At 36.8% G+C, this 15,246-nt stretch overlaps 1 protein-coding gene across 2 annotated transcripts in view; it reads right to left on the bottom strand.

Annotated features, from left to right (window-relative positions):
- Positions 1 to 15,246, bottom strand: part of LOC127983906 (ubiquitin carboxyl-terminal hydrolase 24) — a 60,214-nt gene that overhangs the window by 15,406 nt on the left and 29,562 nt on the right. For both annotated transcript variants that reach the window (XM_052586300.1, XM_052586301.1), the window contains 27 exons: positions 14,993 to 15,100; positions 14,702 to 14,851; positions 13,988 to 14,119; positions 13,548 to 13,659; positions 13,257 to 13,333; positions 13,033 to 13,173; positions 12,885 to 12,938; positions 12,675 to 12,790; positions 11,856 to 11,922; positions 9,809 to 9,919; positions 9,414 to 9,512; positions 7,625 to 7,798; positions 7,161 to 7,246; positions 6,855 to 6,963; positions 6,492 to 6,650; positions 5,884 to 5,981; positions 5,657 to 5,752; positions 4,449 to 4,677; positions 4,210 to 4,372; positions 3,971 to 4,126; positions 3,812 to 3,882; positions 3,561 to 3,721; positions 3,300 to 3,361; positions 925 to 1,116; positions 718 to 832; positions 493 to 637; positions 271 to 390 (listed from right to left, as the gene is read on the bottom strand). In XM_052586300.1, coding sequence (XP_052442260.1) covers positions 271 to 390; positions 493 to 637; positions 718 to 832; positions 925 to 1,116; positions 3,300 to 3,361; positions 3,561 to 3,721; positions 3,812 to 3,882; positions 3,971 to 4,126; positions 4,210 to 4,372; positions 4,449 to 4,677; positions 5,657 to 5,752; positions 5,884 to 5,981; positions 6,492 to 6,650; positions 6,855 to 6,963; positions 7,161 to 7,246; positions 7,625 to 7,798; positions 9,414 to 9,512; positions 9,809 to 9,919; positions 11,856 to 11,922; positions 12,675 to 12,790; positions 12,885 to 12,938; positions 13,033 to 13,173; positions 13,257 to 13,333; positions 13,548 to 13,659; positions 13,988 to 14,119; positions 14,702 to 14,851; positions 14,993 to 15,100 — 3,303 coding nt within the window. The remainder of the gene's footprint in view (positions 1 to 270; positions 391 to 492; positions 638 to 717; positions 833 to 924; positions 1,117 to 3,299; positions 3,362 to 3,560; positions 3,722 to 3,811; positions 3,883 to 3,970; positions 4,127 to 4,209; positions 4,373 to 4,448; positions 4,678 to 5,656; positions 5,753 to 5,883; positions 5,982 to 6,491; positions 6,651 to 6,854; positions 6,964 to 7,160; positions 7,247 to 7,624; positions 7,799 to 9,413; positions 9,513 to 9,808; positions 9,920 to 11,855; positions 11,923 to 12,674; positions 12,791 to 12,884; positions 12,939 to 13,032; positions 13,174 to 13,256; positions 13,334 to 13,547; positions 13,660 to 13,987; positions 14,120 to 14,701; positions 14,852 to 14,992; positions 15,101 to 15,246) is intronic.

Genomic DNA, 15,246 nt, shown 5'->3' with positions numbered 1-15,246 from the left:
AAATACATACATATACATACATACATATACATATATATATATATATATATATATATATATATATATATATATATATATATATATATATATATATATATATATATATATATATATAAAGACATTTGAAAACAAACTAGGTCTTACAAACACACAAAGCAATACAGCAATTAATACTTATCTACTTCACTCCTATTACTTCAAGGTTAGGGCATCACCTAGTGGTGAGAAATTCTGCTAAACTTACTTTAGAGATAAAAGAGCAACGTTTACCTCAGGCAAACCAGGCTGCATGTAAAGCTGCTGGAACACTGCATTCATATAACAGGTCGCACCTCCGTTCTTCAGTCCAACAAACCCAGACACAGAGCGACTGTCTACAGGAGGAAGATACTGACAACATACACACACACACACAGTGACACAGGAATGAACACAAGAACATCTGTTAGAAGTTCTTCTTGCGGAGATTTAAGGACTGGTGAAGGTACTCACGTCGAACTCTTTGGTGAGAGATGGGTCAGATTGGTGATGCATGGACAGCAGTTCTTTAGTGATGAGCTGCAGGTTAGTAAGAGAGCTGTCGGCCAACATGACCAGCACCTCGTACGCCGCCAGACGACTGCTGACCGTACTGCACCTGAGACACAGACACAATTACTAAAGATAGCTGAAGCAGCTCCCTTATCAATGTGTTTAAATGTATGCATTTCCTCTTACTTTGGGTGGAAGTCGTGGATAGATGCTGTAGTGCTAGATGAGCTGTCACTGTTCAGGATGATACGAGACGCTCTGAAAAGGAAGTCGTCCAACAGCTGCTGGATCAGAGAAGGACCTGCAGCACATTAACAAGAAGATCCGTTTAATTCACAGCTGGAGCTCCATATGCATGTCACGCTGTCATATTTATCCGAAAAAGTGGCTGACCGAACTGCTCTTTCTCACTGCCGCAGAGGGACAGCAGGGTTTTAATGAGGCGCAGGTGTCCGGCCAGTAGGATGTTGTCTGCCTCGCTGGTCTCCAGCTCGTTGGTCCAAGTGGGCTCGAAATTATCAAGCCAGCTGATCTCGTCCTCCAGCATAGCCGCAGGACCGATCTGAAGCTGCTCCATTTCTGATGCTGAGAACATGAAACATATGATGCTGAGCTTTTCTTAGGGACTGCACAGGACTAAAGCAAGTGACACTCTCATTTTTAACTTACATAGAAGGGACAAAACAGGATTGACCAATTGGCTCAGTAAATTGTTTAGCTGCGCTAAAAAAATATTGATCATCAAGCTTTTTATTTGATGCTTCATTCATTTTCAATATTTGCAACCCTGTTACCATAATCAAGAATATAGTTAAAACATTATGTCACTGGTCTCTCCTAGTAATAAACTATTTTTACTGAAAATGTAAATAATTGTAAATATATAACACAATTTTCCCAATTTGCCCCTTTCCCATCTGTTTTTGGAATGTTTTGCAGCCATCAAAAAACAAAATTAGTTTTGTTCAATAATTACACTGGTCAGTGAAAACTTTTGAAATCATTTCTTTGTACTTTTGTAAATTAAATAAAAGTTAAACATAGTTTACAAATCATAGATACTTGATTTTATTGTATTTCACAAAAGTCCCAACTTAATTTTGGTCATTGTTGTTTCCGCCATGCTGTAGAAAGAATGTTTTAAATAAAGTGATTATTTATATATTTAAGTATATATATATATATATATATATATATATATATATATATATATATATATATTTTTTTTTTTTTTTTTTAAGGGAAACAACAGGGCTGCAAGTAAACAAAAATATGGGGAAAAATGTTTTCGCAACTGAGTTAGTTAATAACTACAATTAAATTTCACTACAATGAACTACAACTTACTATTGTCTAAATTACTATAATCAAAATTATGGGATAACTTTTAATAATCAGAAAATACATATTGGGAGACCAAAGCATCTTATTCATGAAATCTGACATTTACAGGTGCTGGTCATATAATTAGAATATCATAAAAAGTTCATTTATTTAATTCCATTCAAAAAGTGAAACTTTTATATTATATTCATTCATTACACACAAACTGATATATTTCAAATGTTTATTTCTTTTAATTTTGATGATTATAACTGACAACTAAGGAAAATCCCAAATTCAGTACCTCCAGAAAATTAGAATATTGTGAAAAGGTTCAATATTGAAGACACCTGGTGCCACACAGTTAATCAGTTAATCAGTTCAATCAGCTTATTCAGTTAATTAACTCAAAACACCTGCAAAGGCCTTTAAAGATCTCCCAGTCTAGTTCTATAGGCTACACAATCATGGGGAAGACTGCTAACTTGACAGTTGTCCAAAAGACGACAACTGAAACCTTGCACAAGGAGGGCAAAACACAAAAGGTCATTGCAAAGAGGCTGGCTGTTCACAGAGTTCACAAAGCTCTAAGCACATTAATAGAGAGGCAAAGGAAAGGAAAAGATGTGGCAATAGGGATAACCAAGCCCAGGAGAGGGTTGTGAAACAAAACCCATTAAAAAATGTGCGGGAGATTCACAAAGATTGGACTGCAGCTGGAGTCAGTGATTCAAGAACCACTACGCACAGACGTATGCAAGACATGGGTTTCAGCTGTCACCTTCTTTGTGCCAAGCCACTCTTGAACAACAGACAGCGTCAGAAGCATCTAAAGACAAAAAGGACTGGACTGCTGCTGAGTGGACCAAAGTTATGTTCTCTGATATAAGTAAATCTTGCATTTCCTTTGGAAAGAGTCTCCAGAGTCTGGAGGAAGAGAGGAGAGCCACATTGCTCGAGGTCAGGTGTAATGTTTCTACAGTCGGTGATGGTTTGCAGTGCCATGTCATCTGCTGTTGTTGGTCCACTGTGTTTTCTGAGCTCCAAGGTCAACGCAGCCATATACCAGGAAGTTTTAGAGCACTTCATGCTTTCTGCTGCTGACCAGATTTATGGATATGCAGATTTAATTTTTTTCCAACAAATTTAGCACCTGCACACAGTGCCAAAACAAAACCCTGTTCTTAATTGGGCAGCAAACTCGCCTGACCTTAACCCTATAAAAAATCTAAGGGATTTTCCTTAGCTGTCAAGTATAATCATCAAAATTAAAAGAAATAAACATTTGAAAAATATCAGTCTTTGTGTAATGAATGAATATAATATACAAGTTTAACTTTTTGAATGGAATTAGTGAAATAAATCAACTTTTTGATGATATTCTAATTATATGACCAGCACCTGTATACGATAAATTAAATTTGTAAATAAGGCAGAACACTCACTGGTCAGGTCATCCAGTAGTTGGCAACGCAGGTCAAAATACTCTGTGCATTGTGAAAGCAACCTAAAAACATGATCATCAGTTTAGCTTTGTAGATATTCAGAATTTCACAGCAAGTCTACACAGTGTTTTAATTACTTTGTGGGCCTGTTGCAGTAAGAATATCATTTAGGTCTCATTTGCCATTATACACTTAAGAGAAATAAGATTTCTAAATGGTCTTCTAAGAGACAAAAAAAATCATGTGTTTAGTGTGTCGGACCTTTGGTTAACACCCCTCATGATGCTGGTAGGGGACCAGAGAGGAAGTTGGGCTGTCAGAACCACCTTCAGCAGGAAGAGGTTGGGCTTCTGGAGGTCAGGGTACGCAGAGGTGTCTGACTGACTGAGAGTGTACAGCTGATCACACGCCACACGTCGAATCTGTGAACAGAGGAGCTCAGATCTTTAGACTCAGAAGTCATAGTTAAGAGACGAGTTGAATTTTGTTAGGACTACAACACATTCACTGACCTCTCCACTGGACGACCCCAGCAGAATATCAATGATGAAATCATTCACTGAAGGCAGAGTGTAAAATGAAGCTAGAAAAAGAACAGGAAACAAAGAGATTGTGTAAGTGTTCGGATTTTTCGCTGACTTTATTTCACATCCTAGTATTTATTTTCTTACATAGCTGTTGGCAGCGTAGCTGAAGGCAAGTGACGAGTAAAGAGAGTGCTTCTCGTGCAATAATAGTGTCTTTGATAGACACACACAGCTGTTTGACACATATCCCAGCCTGCAACGTGGTGGCCTCTCCCTCACTACCCGAGCTGCAGTTACTTCCTGCAACACACACGAGCAAATGCATTTAGAGAGAGGCATAAGTCCGACTAGAAGACAGACTATAGTATTGTTTAGAGTCTCACCTGTGCTGCTGACCCTGCTGCGGACACCAAAAGGGAGAAGCGAGTTTGTCGTCTCTCTGATTGACTGACTGCTGCCAACAAGGTCCAATCGGCCTGCAGCTGCCGCCCAGGTGAGCCTCATGAAACACGTCACTGTGGATGTGAAGTCCCCCACCTCCATTGTCTGAAATGACAAACCAGTAAAGTCAGATAGGGTCGGAGATGAATCATTTAGTAAAGCCTGGGAAGCTCTCTCGCACCTGTATAGCGACACGGGCGGCTGGCATGATTTCTTCCACTCTGATGGAGGATCTGTCAGACATGGACACCTGCCTGTAGGAGGACTTCTCTGGAGTTCCACAGACGGAGAGCTGGCGGCCGCTCTGCCGACCGGCGTTACGAAACGGCCGAGAGGACAGAGTGTCCAGACCTTCCTTGCTCAACTCCTCATCAAGCACACTAGGCATAGCCTGCCCTACCAGCAGGAACCTGCAGGGGGAGACAAAGAGCGAGTCCTTCAACAATGGCTAAAGTCAAAACCTTGTTTAATTGAACAATTCATTTAGATTGCGATTATTAAACAATTAGGGATATAATTCACGATTTTGATTTCACGATTCGATTATTATTATTTTTTTTAACCAAATGAGATCAGAAGACATTATAGGGTGAAAGAAAATGTGTCCTTTTAGGCTATCCCAGGATGCTTCAATGTGAAACTGAAATATAACAAAACTAAATTAAAATTTAAAACAATCCCCAAATAAAATAAGTTACACAAATAAAAGAACTCTTTTCAGGTCTACGAAACTAATGCTTTGTCTGTGCTCTTTCCATTTAAAATTAGAAGCAACCACTGCATTTTAATCATGATCCAAACAAAGATGCAGCGTGCATGCAGCATGAATAGTTTTTAATCTAAATTCGAAATTTGAAGCAAAAACAGAATGCACTTTTTTGGTGTTACTAAAATAACAGGGAGTGGAAGCACTGTCAAGTAAAATGTGCATGTGTCTCACAGTGCATATTCTGTGCAATGAAGCCTGCCACATTTATCACTAGTGCACACACACACAAACAGAAAGAAAATACCAAGTTCCGATTAAAAAAAAAAACAGAGTGCATTTTTTTATACTTGTGTGACATTCGCGTATGCGAATGACATCATAGACTATAATCGATTGTTCACGTACACATTGTGATGCGTCGATTAATTTCGACACCCCTATTATATTCTGAAATATTATTAATACATTTCTTATGAACCATGGAAATATGGCAAAAGGTCTATGGGAAGTTATCAAAGACAGTTTTTAATTTTCATCCGTGTCAATAAATGACCCAAACAGAACACAATGGTCTTTAAAGCAATATCATTATGCTGCTCATCACTTGGAGTGCTGAATCCAGTGGACAAAAAGAGAAACAGTGAAAGAGAAGACCGCCAGACTGATAAATGAGACTGCACCTGGCCAGCTGCAGGCAGATGGAGTAGACTCCTTGTCTGGTCTCGTAGTCCACCTCAGAGGGGATGGAGTCTCTCTGCATGACGTTAACCACCAGACTGAGACAGAAAGAGAGAGACAGAGAATGCACCACTGATATAATTCATGATTAAAATACACAGCCCCACTACGACTGCAGAATTACCAACATGAGGAGCAGTGTAAAAGCGGACAGAAAACAGACGGCTACCTGAGACCTCCCGCTTTGAGGAAGTTCTCACAGAAAGATTTGACACTGGTCTTGGCCATTTCATCGTCAGATGTGGGCATCAGCTTGGAGCTCAACACCTGTAAGGAGGACAGGGGTCAGGTGCGGGAATATACAAAAAGCATCAAAATGATTGTTCTCTCGACAAATGGTTTTATTTAAAAATTAATTTTTATAACTTCTGAGACCCTGTTACAAAAATGTGGGATTTTATCTACATCGGTATTAATTTCCTAGCACTAAATATAAATAGATATTTGGGAAAAGCAACTTTGTATTTTACTATGCATTTATATTTTAATATATTTTAAAATGAATTTGAATTTCCAGCAGCCATAACTGTCCATTTAGTGTGACATGATGTTTTACGAATCATTCTAATATGCTTATTTGCTGGTCAAGAAAAAAAAGACACTTATTATTAATGTTCAAAACAGTTGTGCTGCTTAATATTTTTTTTTTATGAGGAAACTGGGATGTACAAGTCGAAATAAGAAACAAGGCTGAAAATGAATCTTTCAATCATCTAGATAGTCATCAAGTGTTGGTTTCTAATTACAGCTATGGCTCAAGAAAAATGATTTCTATACCTCCAGGTTATAGAGCACTCTGAATGTAGACATGCCAGGGGCAGAGGAACGGAACAGAGACTCCAGGATGGATGCTGCACTCTGCTGGTGCTGCTGTTTACTGGACAGAGACGGAGACTTTGAGGCCTGAGAACCAGACCCCAGTGTGAACAGAGTTTTCTGATATAAGAGAGAGCGAGAGAGCGAGAGAGATAGAGAGAGAGAGAGAGTATTATTTATGGTCTGCTAGATTAGAGGACAATGTTAAAGGTTCAACTTTGACTCCGTTTCACTTAAACTACCAGTCACACTTACTTATTCTCTACTATTATTAAATAGTAAATAGTAATGAACTAGCTAGAAAAAAGAGTGGCTTTCAGGTACCTGGTGACTCCAGACGCTGGACTCTTTTGGCACAAAGTTATCAAGGGCGTCCTGCACCTCTGGGTCAGTCGGGATGAGCAGCAGCAACTTCCTGACACGCAAAGTTATTCTGGACAGGAACAAGGTGGACACACAGTTATTACAAGTCAAATGAAATCACAAAATACACACAACATATGCCCGCATATTGAAAGGAAAAATCAACCATTAAATGAATAAAAAAACAGGATAACTAATAATTAATACAAATTTGGGGTTAACTACTTTAAGTTATTGCATAATTTGCATGGGTTGCGGGTTGTTTACCTGGGTTCCTCCAGATTGGCGAGCTGATAAAGCATCTCAAAGACATTACACACCAACGCCATGACCACACCAGGAAGAGATTTCTCCTGCAATCACACACAGGAGGATAAGAAAGTAGGCTGATTCAGTTTATAACTGTTTATAACGGGTCTGAAAGGTTGTTTTTATTTTTATAACATAAAAACTGCTGTACTATTTCAAACAAATGCTGTTCTTTGAACTTTCTATTCATCAAAGAATCCAAATTTTTTTTAAGTAGCACAATTGTTTTCAACAAAAAGTGTTTCTCGAGCACCAAATTAGCATATTAGAATGATTTTAATATTACTGTTCTTCATGCATTTATAATGAAAATAAATGCAGCTTAAATCTTACAGACACTAAACTTTTGAAGGGTAGTGTGTGTATTCTGTATAAAAGTGTGTGATTGCTCAATTAGCTGTCAGTCCAGTGAGTGAATGTACCTGCTCCAAGGCATACGCGGTGTTAAAGACGCCGCTGCTGCTGGAGCTGGCCGAGGCCGAGCTGTCCGCTGAACTGCCTGATGGAGTGCCTGTTCCTGAGCTCTTCACCGTCAGACTCTGCTCATCAGAGAAACCCAGCTGATTCAACAGCTTCTGGTCACGATTCATCGTCAGCTACAGTATATAAACAATCCAGAACACAAACAAATATAGGTTAATATGAGCTTGTTAAATATGAACTTTAAAAAAAAATTGCTTAAAATATTATTTATTTATTTGTTTATTTATTTTTATTAAACATTTGAAAGTTTTGAAGTTGAGATTTCTGTTATTTATATATAAAACATAATAATAATAATATAAAACAGAAAATATAACTTTTTTTATTATTACGGAACAAGTTGATCTTTCTTTAAATTAATTTAAGAATAATTAAAATTTGTCTTTAAATCTACCTCATAAAAATAAAAACAAAATCTATTGGTCTAAATAAACATCTACCTCAGCTTCAACTATCAATACTCAAATTAAAAATAAATAAATACAATTATGATAATTATGAATTATATATATATATATATATATATATATATATATATATATATATATATATATATATATATATATATATATATATATATATATATATATGCGCAAACATGTAAATTCAATGCAGTCCATGCTGTTTTTAGTTTAACTTCTAAATTATAGGCTACAATTTCTATCTGTTGTTGAAATATAATAATTTACACAGTGGCCGTCATAACTTGTTTCATGAAAGATTTCTTTAAATATAGATTAAAATATTAAGATTACACTTACAGGTAAAGTAAAATATAGTAGTAGGTTATATAGACTAGTCTAATATTTTGTGAAATGCTCTTCTCTAGACTTCATTGCTCTGGACACTGATGACTTGACTGAGGTAAGTGAAATGCTACGTGTGTGACTGAAACACTGATTGTTCGATTACATGAGGCACGAGATGATAATTCATGTTTATTTCATGTTAAAAATAAAAAAAATAAAAGGAATGATTGTGTTCCACGCTGCCGTCAGAACAGAGGCGTTCATGTAGCGATCGGTCTCACCAAAGATTTTCGGTACGAATACGTGTAGTTACACCCCTAATATATAAAAAAAAACTAATAAAATTTACAAAGGTAATTCAGATCAATAAAAACTAAAACAGTATAAAAATACTAAAATAACACTGGTAAAAATAATCAACACAAACTATGTTTACTGTTTTCTCTCTATAACAAGGAAAACTAGTCTTAGTTTCAGTTTTCACGGTCAAAGCTTTAACTATTAAAAAAAATTTTGTTTGATAAAAAACCCTGAAATAAAATGAAATATAAATATTAGATGATAATTAAATGAAATTTTTACATTATCGACTAAACGAAACAAGTTCAACTAGTTTAACTATAATTAAACTAAATAAAAAACAAACAAATTAAAACTATTTGGAAATATATATATATATATACCTAATAAAAAAATACAAAAGCATATGACAGAAATTCTAAAAATTAAACTACAATTTTAATAAAATTCAAAATATTTAATAAACTCAAAATATTATTTAAAACTCAAATAGAACATAACACCAAAATAACACTGGTAACAATAAGCAATACAAATAAAGAATGCATTTGTTAACTATAATTAGACATCTTCCACATGCGGTCATAATAGCTGGCCCATTCTCTCCCAGTGCTGTAGGAGCGTTTGATACGACCGCTCAGATATGACTGCGACCCATCACTGTTACTGTTTGACTCACCATGCTGTCATTGGCAAATATCTGCACATTGTCCACCGGACAGCTGAGCTGCTCGGCTATCTTCCATCTGATGCTGCCTATGGTCTCGTTGCTGTGGGCCTGCACACATTCACATCAACACAAACACATAAGGGCCGTTTCAATCCAGCCATTCAAATCAGACACAGCAAATTCCAGTCAGCTGAGTCACGATCACCCAATAGAAAGATGTTTATTAATATCATATCTGGTTTCTCACGCTGAACATCCACCTGCCATTTATCAATGCTCCTCTATTCTCCAAACAGGGAGAATGTCGGTCCAATCTTCCATTTATATCATCCCTGTTTACAGTCTGTCATTAGAAGTGCAAGAATTGTTTGTGTGTGTGTGTGTGTGTGTGTTTGTAATGTTACCTCCAAGGTGAATGTGTCTTTGGTAGATTCGTAAGTGATGTGAAGTGTAACAGGATGGCCATGGAAAGAAGCTCCATGAGGTAGAATAGTTCGAGGAACAGAATACAGGTCCTGAAACAGATCCAGCAGGAACAACAGTCAATATCATGTGACCTGGAAACTCATTTTCCATTTCAAACCAGTGTGAACATATAATCATTTAAATGCTGGCTGTCATAATTTTTTTTTTATTAAATATGATCTACAGATTCAAAGCGTTTTAGATATTATAAAATGCATTCTAATATATGCTACAGCTAGAGCAGGAATTTCCTTTACTGAGGAATACATTTTTTATTCATCTTTACTTTCTATTCATCAAAGAACACTGAACAAAATGTATCCCAGTTTACACAAAAATATGAATCAGCACAACTGTTTTAAACATTGATTATAATAATAAAGGCTTCTTGAGCAGGAAATCAGCATATTTAAATGATTTCTGAAGAATCATGTGACGCTGTAGACTGGAGGAATGATGCAAAAAAATTCAACATTACATCTCAAAAATTATTACATTCTATTAACTTAAGTGCTGTCAAATGATTAATCGCATCCAAAAAAAAGTTTTTGTTTCCATAACATTTGTGTGTGTACTGTGTATAATTATTATGTATAGAAATACACACACATACAGGATATATTTTGACATTATTTCCACATAGACTGTAATTAGCCTGATGGGACCAAACTTTCTCTGTAAGTGATTTTACCTAACTCAGTTCCCAGATTTGCGAACTATAATAAGATTTCACTTCTACGGTTACATTATTTTGGTAAGCTACTATGAGATGAATAGACTTAGTTATAGGCCAATAATTCAGATGGGCTGCGTGTTATCTTTATGGTATATATACACAAGTGTACACTTTTAAATGTGATTGTTGTTACATTTTACCAGTATTTAGCGTACTTTCAAAACAAAAATTCAAATAGGAAAATATGCAATATGAAAATCATTTAAAAAAGAATTTTTTTTCCCAATAAGTAAAACACAAGATTTGATTTTCAAAAAGGCTTTTTCCAAAAGGTACATCTGGAAAAATGGGTGTCGTCTTATAATCAAAGTTGTCTTCTATTTGGGTCAATTGCACAATTTGCAATATGGTATTTTAAATTGTAGTAAAAAAGTAGTGTATATTATGGCATTTTTCAACTGCTTGGTACGGTATGGTTTGGTCCGGTACAGTACCGTACTTAGCCGTATCGAGCCGAGTCATACCATGCAGTGGAAAAGCGCCATAACAAGCTACTGAATCACTTTCCTAAAGTAAATCTAACATTAGATGAGCTCCTGCATATTTTACAGCAATAAATCTGCCATTTCAAATTTGATCATGAATAAGCATTTCAATGACTTGACAAATGAATTCCAGCAATAAGCTACTGAGCTTCGTATTACATGATTTACTCAAATTCATAGATTAGACAAAAGTGCTACGGTCCAAAAGCACTTCCTGCACTAAATGCCTGTCAATAACCGACCAATTAGCATCTGTTAGATAGAACGGGTGTCAAAATGTCTGCGTCTCTCTCTCTCTCTCTGAATACGCGCAGGAATCAACAGCGTATCAGATCTCTTTTATTGTGTTCTGGTATGATTATTCCTGAAGGCACTAAATGGCGCGACAGACTCTATGGCAGATTTCAGCATGGAACTGAACAGCTGGAGAAACGGGGAGACAGTGAATGATGATCAGACTTCATCATTCCACACAGCTGCGAGTCTGACGACCATCTAACACATTTACAGAATTAATTAGCAAAGTCTGTTGCTACATTTGACTTTTACAGCTTGCTGGTTCCTTCGCCGAGACTGACTGATGCTTTCACACAGAGATCAACTGTAAGTTATTTAAGATAAGTATTAATGCATTAGCCATAAGAGGTTGAATACAAGATGAACTTGAGCGAATAAAGTTTTGTGCTCAGATATGCAAAGCAGCGTGTAACCCAGTCTCTCTCTGTGTGTGTGTGTGTATGTGTATATATATATAATGGCTCTCACCTCTATTGTGATGACATAACGCTCTGCCAATAACAGAAGTCTCTCAATGATCACGAGTTTACTGGACCTGAGGACAGAGATGGTTTTGAATCCTTTCTGAACAACCTTCAGATCAATTAAGCCTTTAATGTTACTTAACACCATTGCAACTAAAGGACAAAGTATTAAATATGGGATAAATGTGATTTGTTGAAGATTTTAAGTTTACAAAACAAGTTTAAAATTTAGTAGAAAACGGTGAGGTTTCTAAAAAACAATGAATAGAGCATAATATATAGGCTACAAGGATTAATCTGGACAGAGGAACACAACTGTGTTGCCTGATATGAAAAGACATACTCCCAAAACAGAGCTTCCCAATTACGCAATACGGAAATATCTTCTGAGCATGCTACTTATCTTTGTCAACCTGGCAACCCTGTGCACACGCTCTCTATCTCTACTGTGGATAAACACATTTGCTTTCTAAAAACACAGATAAGCTTGCAGTTTAGCAATTTCCACTTGAATATTCTACTCTTCCTATTGTGGGGCAATGCTTTGTTCCGGCCACAACGTGTGAGTGACTGAGCCTATGTGTGTTAGATACAGTGAATACAGTGCATTAGTGTAGAACATTTCTTATTTTTATTTTTTAAATGTAGATAGTGTTCATTTTGTGCAATGGTAACCCTACCAGCAATGCAAATATGAATTTGATATATTAGAATGAGTACATTACAATATAAACTTATTAGAATGAGTACATTATTATTTAAACACAGCTAAAAACATCAGCTGGATCAGCTGCTCAACTGGCCTCAAAACTAGTGCTCATACCTGGATGGAGACTGCACTGATGTGGCGACCGTTGGCATAGCAGTGGCTGTCAGCATCTTGGTTGCCCGTGTAACAGCATGTGTGAGGGTCGGGCCGCCCAGCGCAGAGCTAGCAGCCTGTGTGTGATGAAAGAATGGATTTGATCACTATTTCATCACATGTGGGTGGGGGGAGGGGGGTTGTGGGGGAGTGTGACAGTGTAACACACACCTCCAATCTCTTATAGCAGTCAGCAATGAATTTCTTATGAAGAGATACTGAGTCCTGCAAAAATTATACAAAGAAGCAGAGAAAATGTTAATTAACAGCAAAATTATGGAATGGCAAGACTCAAAAAAATGAAGGTTTGACTGTTTACCTTCTTCATTTTGGGGTTGAGGTTAATGTAGCTGTAGGTAATGATGAGCTGTATGGCTTCATTAGCGATGTCCTCGTCTGGAGATTCCATGGCGATCCTCCAGATGAAGTCCATCCCAGCCAGATCCAATCGCTCCACGCACTGAGAGAGACAATCATATGATTTCACCTGTCAAGTCGGGATTTTCTGACCGGTTTCACTGAGAAAAAGCAGGAATCCCATACCAGTAGTGTTCCCTGTCGTTTGAGACGGTGGTCACTGAGGTTCACATTCTCAAAAAAGGTCTTGAAGAGGTTAAACCCTGTAAAACATTGATGAAAGACCACAGAAAACTCACACACTCATAGTACCCCTTTATGCAAGGCCATTTTCTTTCTGTGGTAAATTTAGCACAGTAAACGCAGTGGTTTCCTGCAGATGTACAGGAGACGTGCAATGCCTTAAGGTGCTATAATGTGGAAATACAGTGGTTTTTAAGTGGAAGCAGTGAGTGAACTCTGTGGTTAAGCTTTTACCGTTCATAGTGATCTCATAAGGCTCCAGCTTGAGGATCTTCTCTTTAAAGAGCTGCTGTTGAATGTCACTCTCTAGATCATGCTGTCCCTTAGTGAACCACTCGAAACACATCTACAGAAGAGTTGAACACCATCAAAAATACATATTTTGCCGCAATAACAAACTAAAAATTTGCTGAGTATTTGCAACACCAACGACTTTGGAAAAAATAACTAAAAACACAATGGCATTTAAACATCAATCCGAAGCATGTATGGCTTATGTGCACTTTTATTTTTAAGGACCATGATTAAACAGTATAATTACATGCAAAACAAACAAAATTAAAAACAAATAATAAAAACAAAAAAGATAATAAAAAAAACAAACAAACAAAAAAAACAAACAAACAATAGAAGCACTTTTTTTAATAAAAACAAAACAAAACAAAACACCACACCTCTCGATCCAGTTCGCACACATCCATGCCGGACACCAAGCATTCCCAGATCTCTTTGGCTCTATTCCAGACCAGGTACAGACTGGCCTCTTGCAGGAAGAATGCAAGGAATTTCAAATGACCCTCCAAATACTGGAAAAATGTAAACAAAAACAAAAAACATCAGATTAAAAAAAAAAAAAAAAAAAAAAAAAACACTACTTCTCTTTTTCCATTCTTACCAAATGTGAGGCCAAAAATGAGTCAATTTGGTAGTCTACCAATATATTTTTGTACTGTGCAAATTTTGGGGTCAAATAGAAACATGATTCATCTATATACCAGAGGAAATGACTTTGTTTTCACTACTTACTTAACTAGAAGTCAACCGCCTTTTTTGGGTGTTGTAGATTACAAAAAAATGCATATTTGATTTGCTACATGTCTGTTATCCACTGGAGAAAAAAAAGGTTATGCCATATTTTATTGTTACTGTTATTATTATTCATATTATTCTCCAAATACGTACCAAAAATGGCAAGGTTCATAGTATTGTTTTTTTTTTTTATAATTTAATAAAACTCAGATTTGCACTGCTTTACATTATTTGAAATTAGGCTTCTTTCACACCCGTAGTAACTGTTATCGGAAAACTCTATTTTTGACTGAGCTGTAATATAAACAATGATTAAATTCTTTGTATCGCAAAGAGATAATGGACTCGTGGCAGCACACCTCCTGATAGGAGTACCGCCCATCGACCAGTGTGGACCCAGAAAGACCACTGGACCCAGCGACGGACACGGCCAAGCGATGACATGACACCAGAGAGCCGGTGATCAGCTTCACTATCTCGAAGTTCTTCTTCAGGTCCTGGATTATACTCTGATAGAGGACACAACATAAAGTATAATCCAAAGCCATTTAAAGCAGGAAAAATCAGGTTTATAGTTTATGTAGCACCACTTGCATGACAAAAACAAATAAACAGGCCAGATGGTTGGTCTGAACACTGTCTACACGTACCTTGTCCTGTTTCTGGTAGGTCTGTTTGATAAAAGACCGTGTAATCTCATGAAGCTGCCGCAAAGCTGGAACCACCCACACCGTCTGAGGGTTAGTCTGCTGAGACGACTACAATACAAGCACAAAAACACCGATATAAACACAGAAACATCAACCATTACACACACGGTTCATTCATGGAATACGGTAATCTCCATCTGGGTCAATGACGTATAAATATGTCCACAACCTTCATATGGTTTATTAACATTTAT

The sequence above is a fragment of the Carassius gibelio genome, chromosome B20 (genome assembly GCF_023724105.1).
Source record: "Carassius gibelio isolate Cgi1373 ecotype wild population from Czech Republic chromosome B20, carGib1.2-hapl.c, whole genome shotgun sequence".
NCBI classification, from domain to species: domain Eukaryota; kingdom Metazoa; phylum Chordata; class Actinopteri; order Cypriniformes; family Cyprinidae; genus Carassius; species Carassius gibelio.
This window is presented reverse-complemented; position numbering and strand designations above follow the sequence as displayed.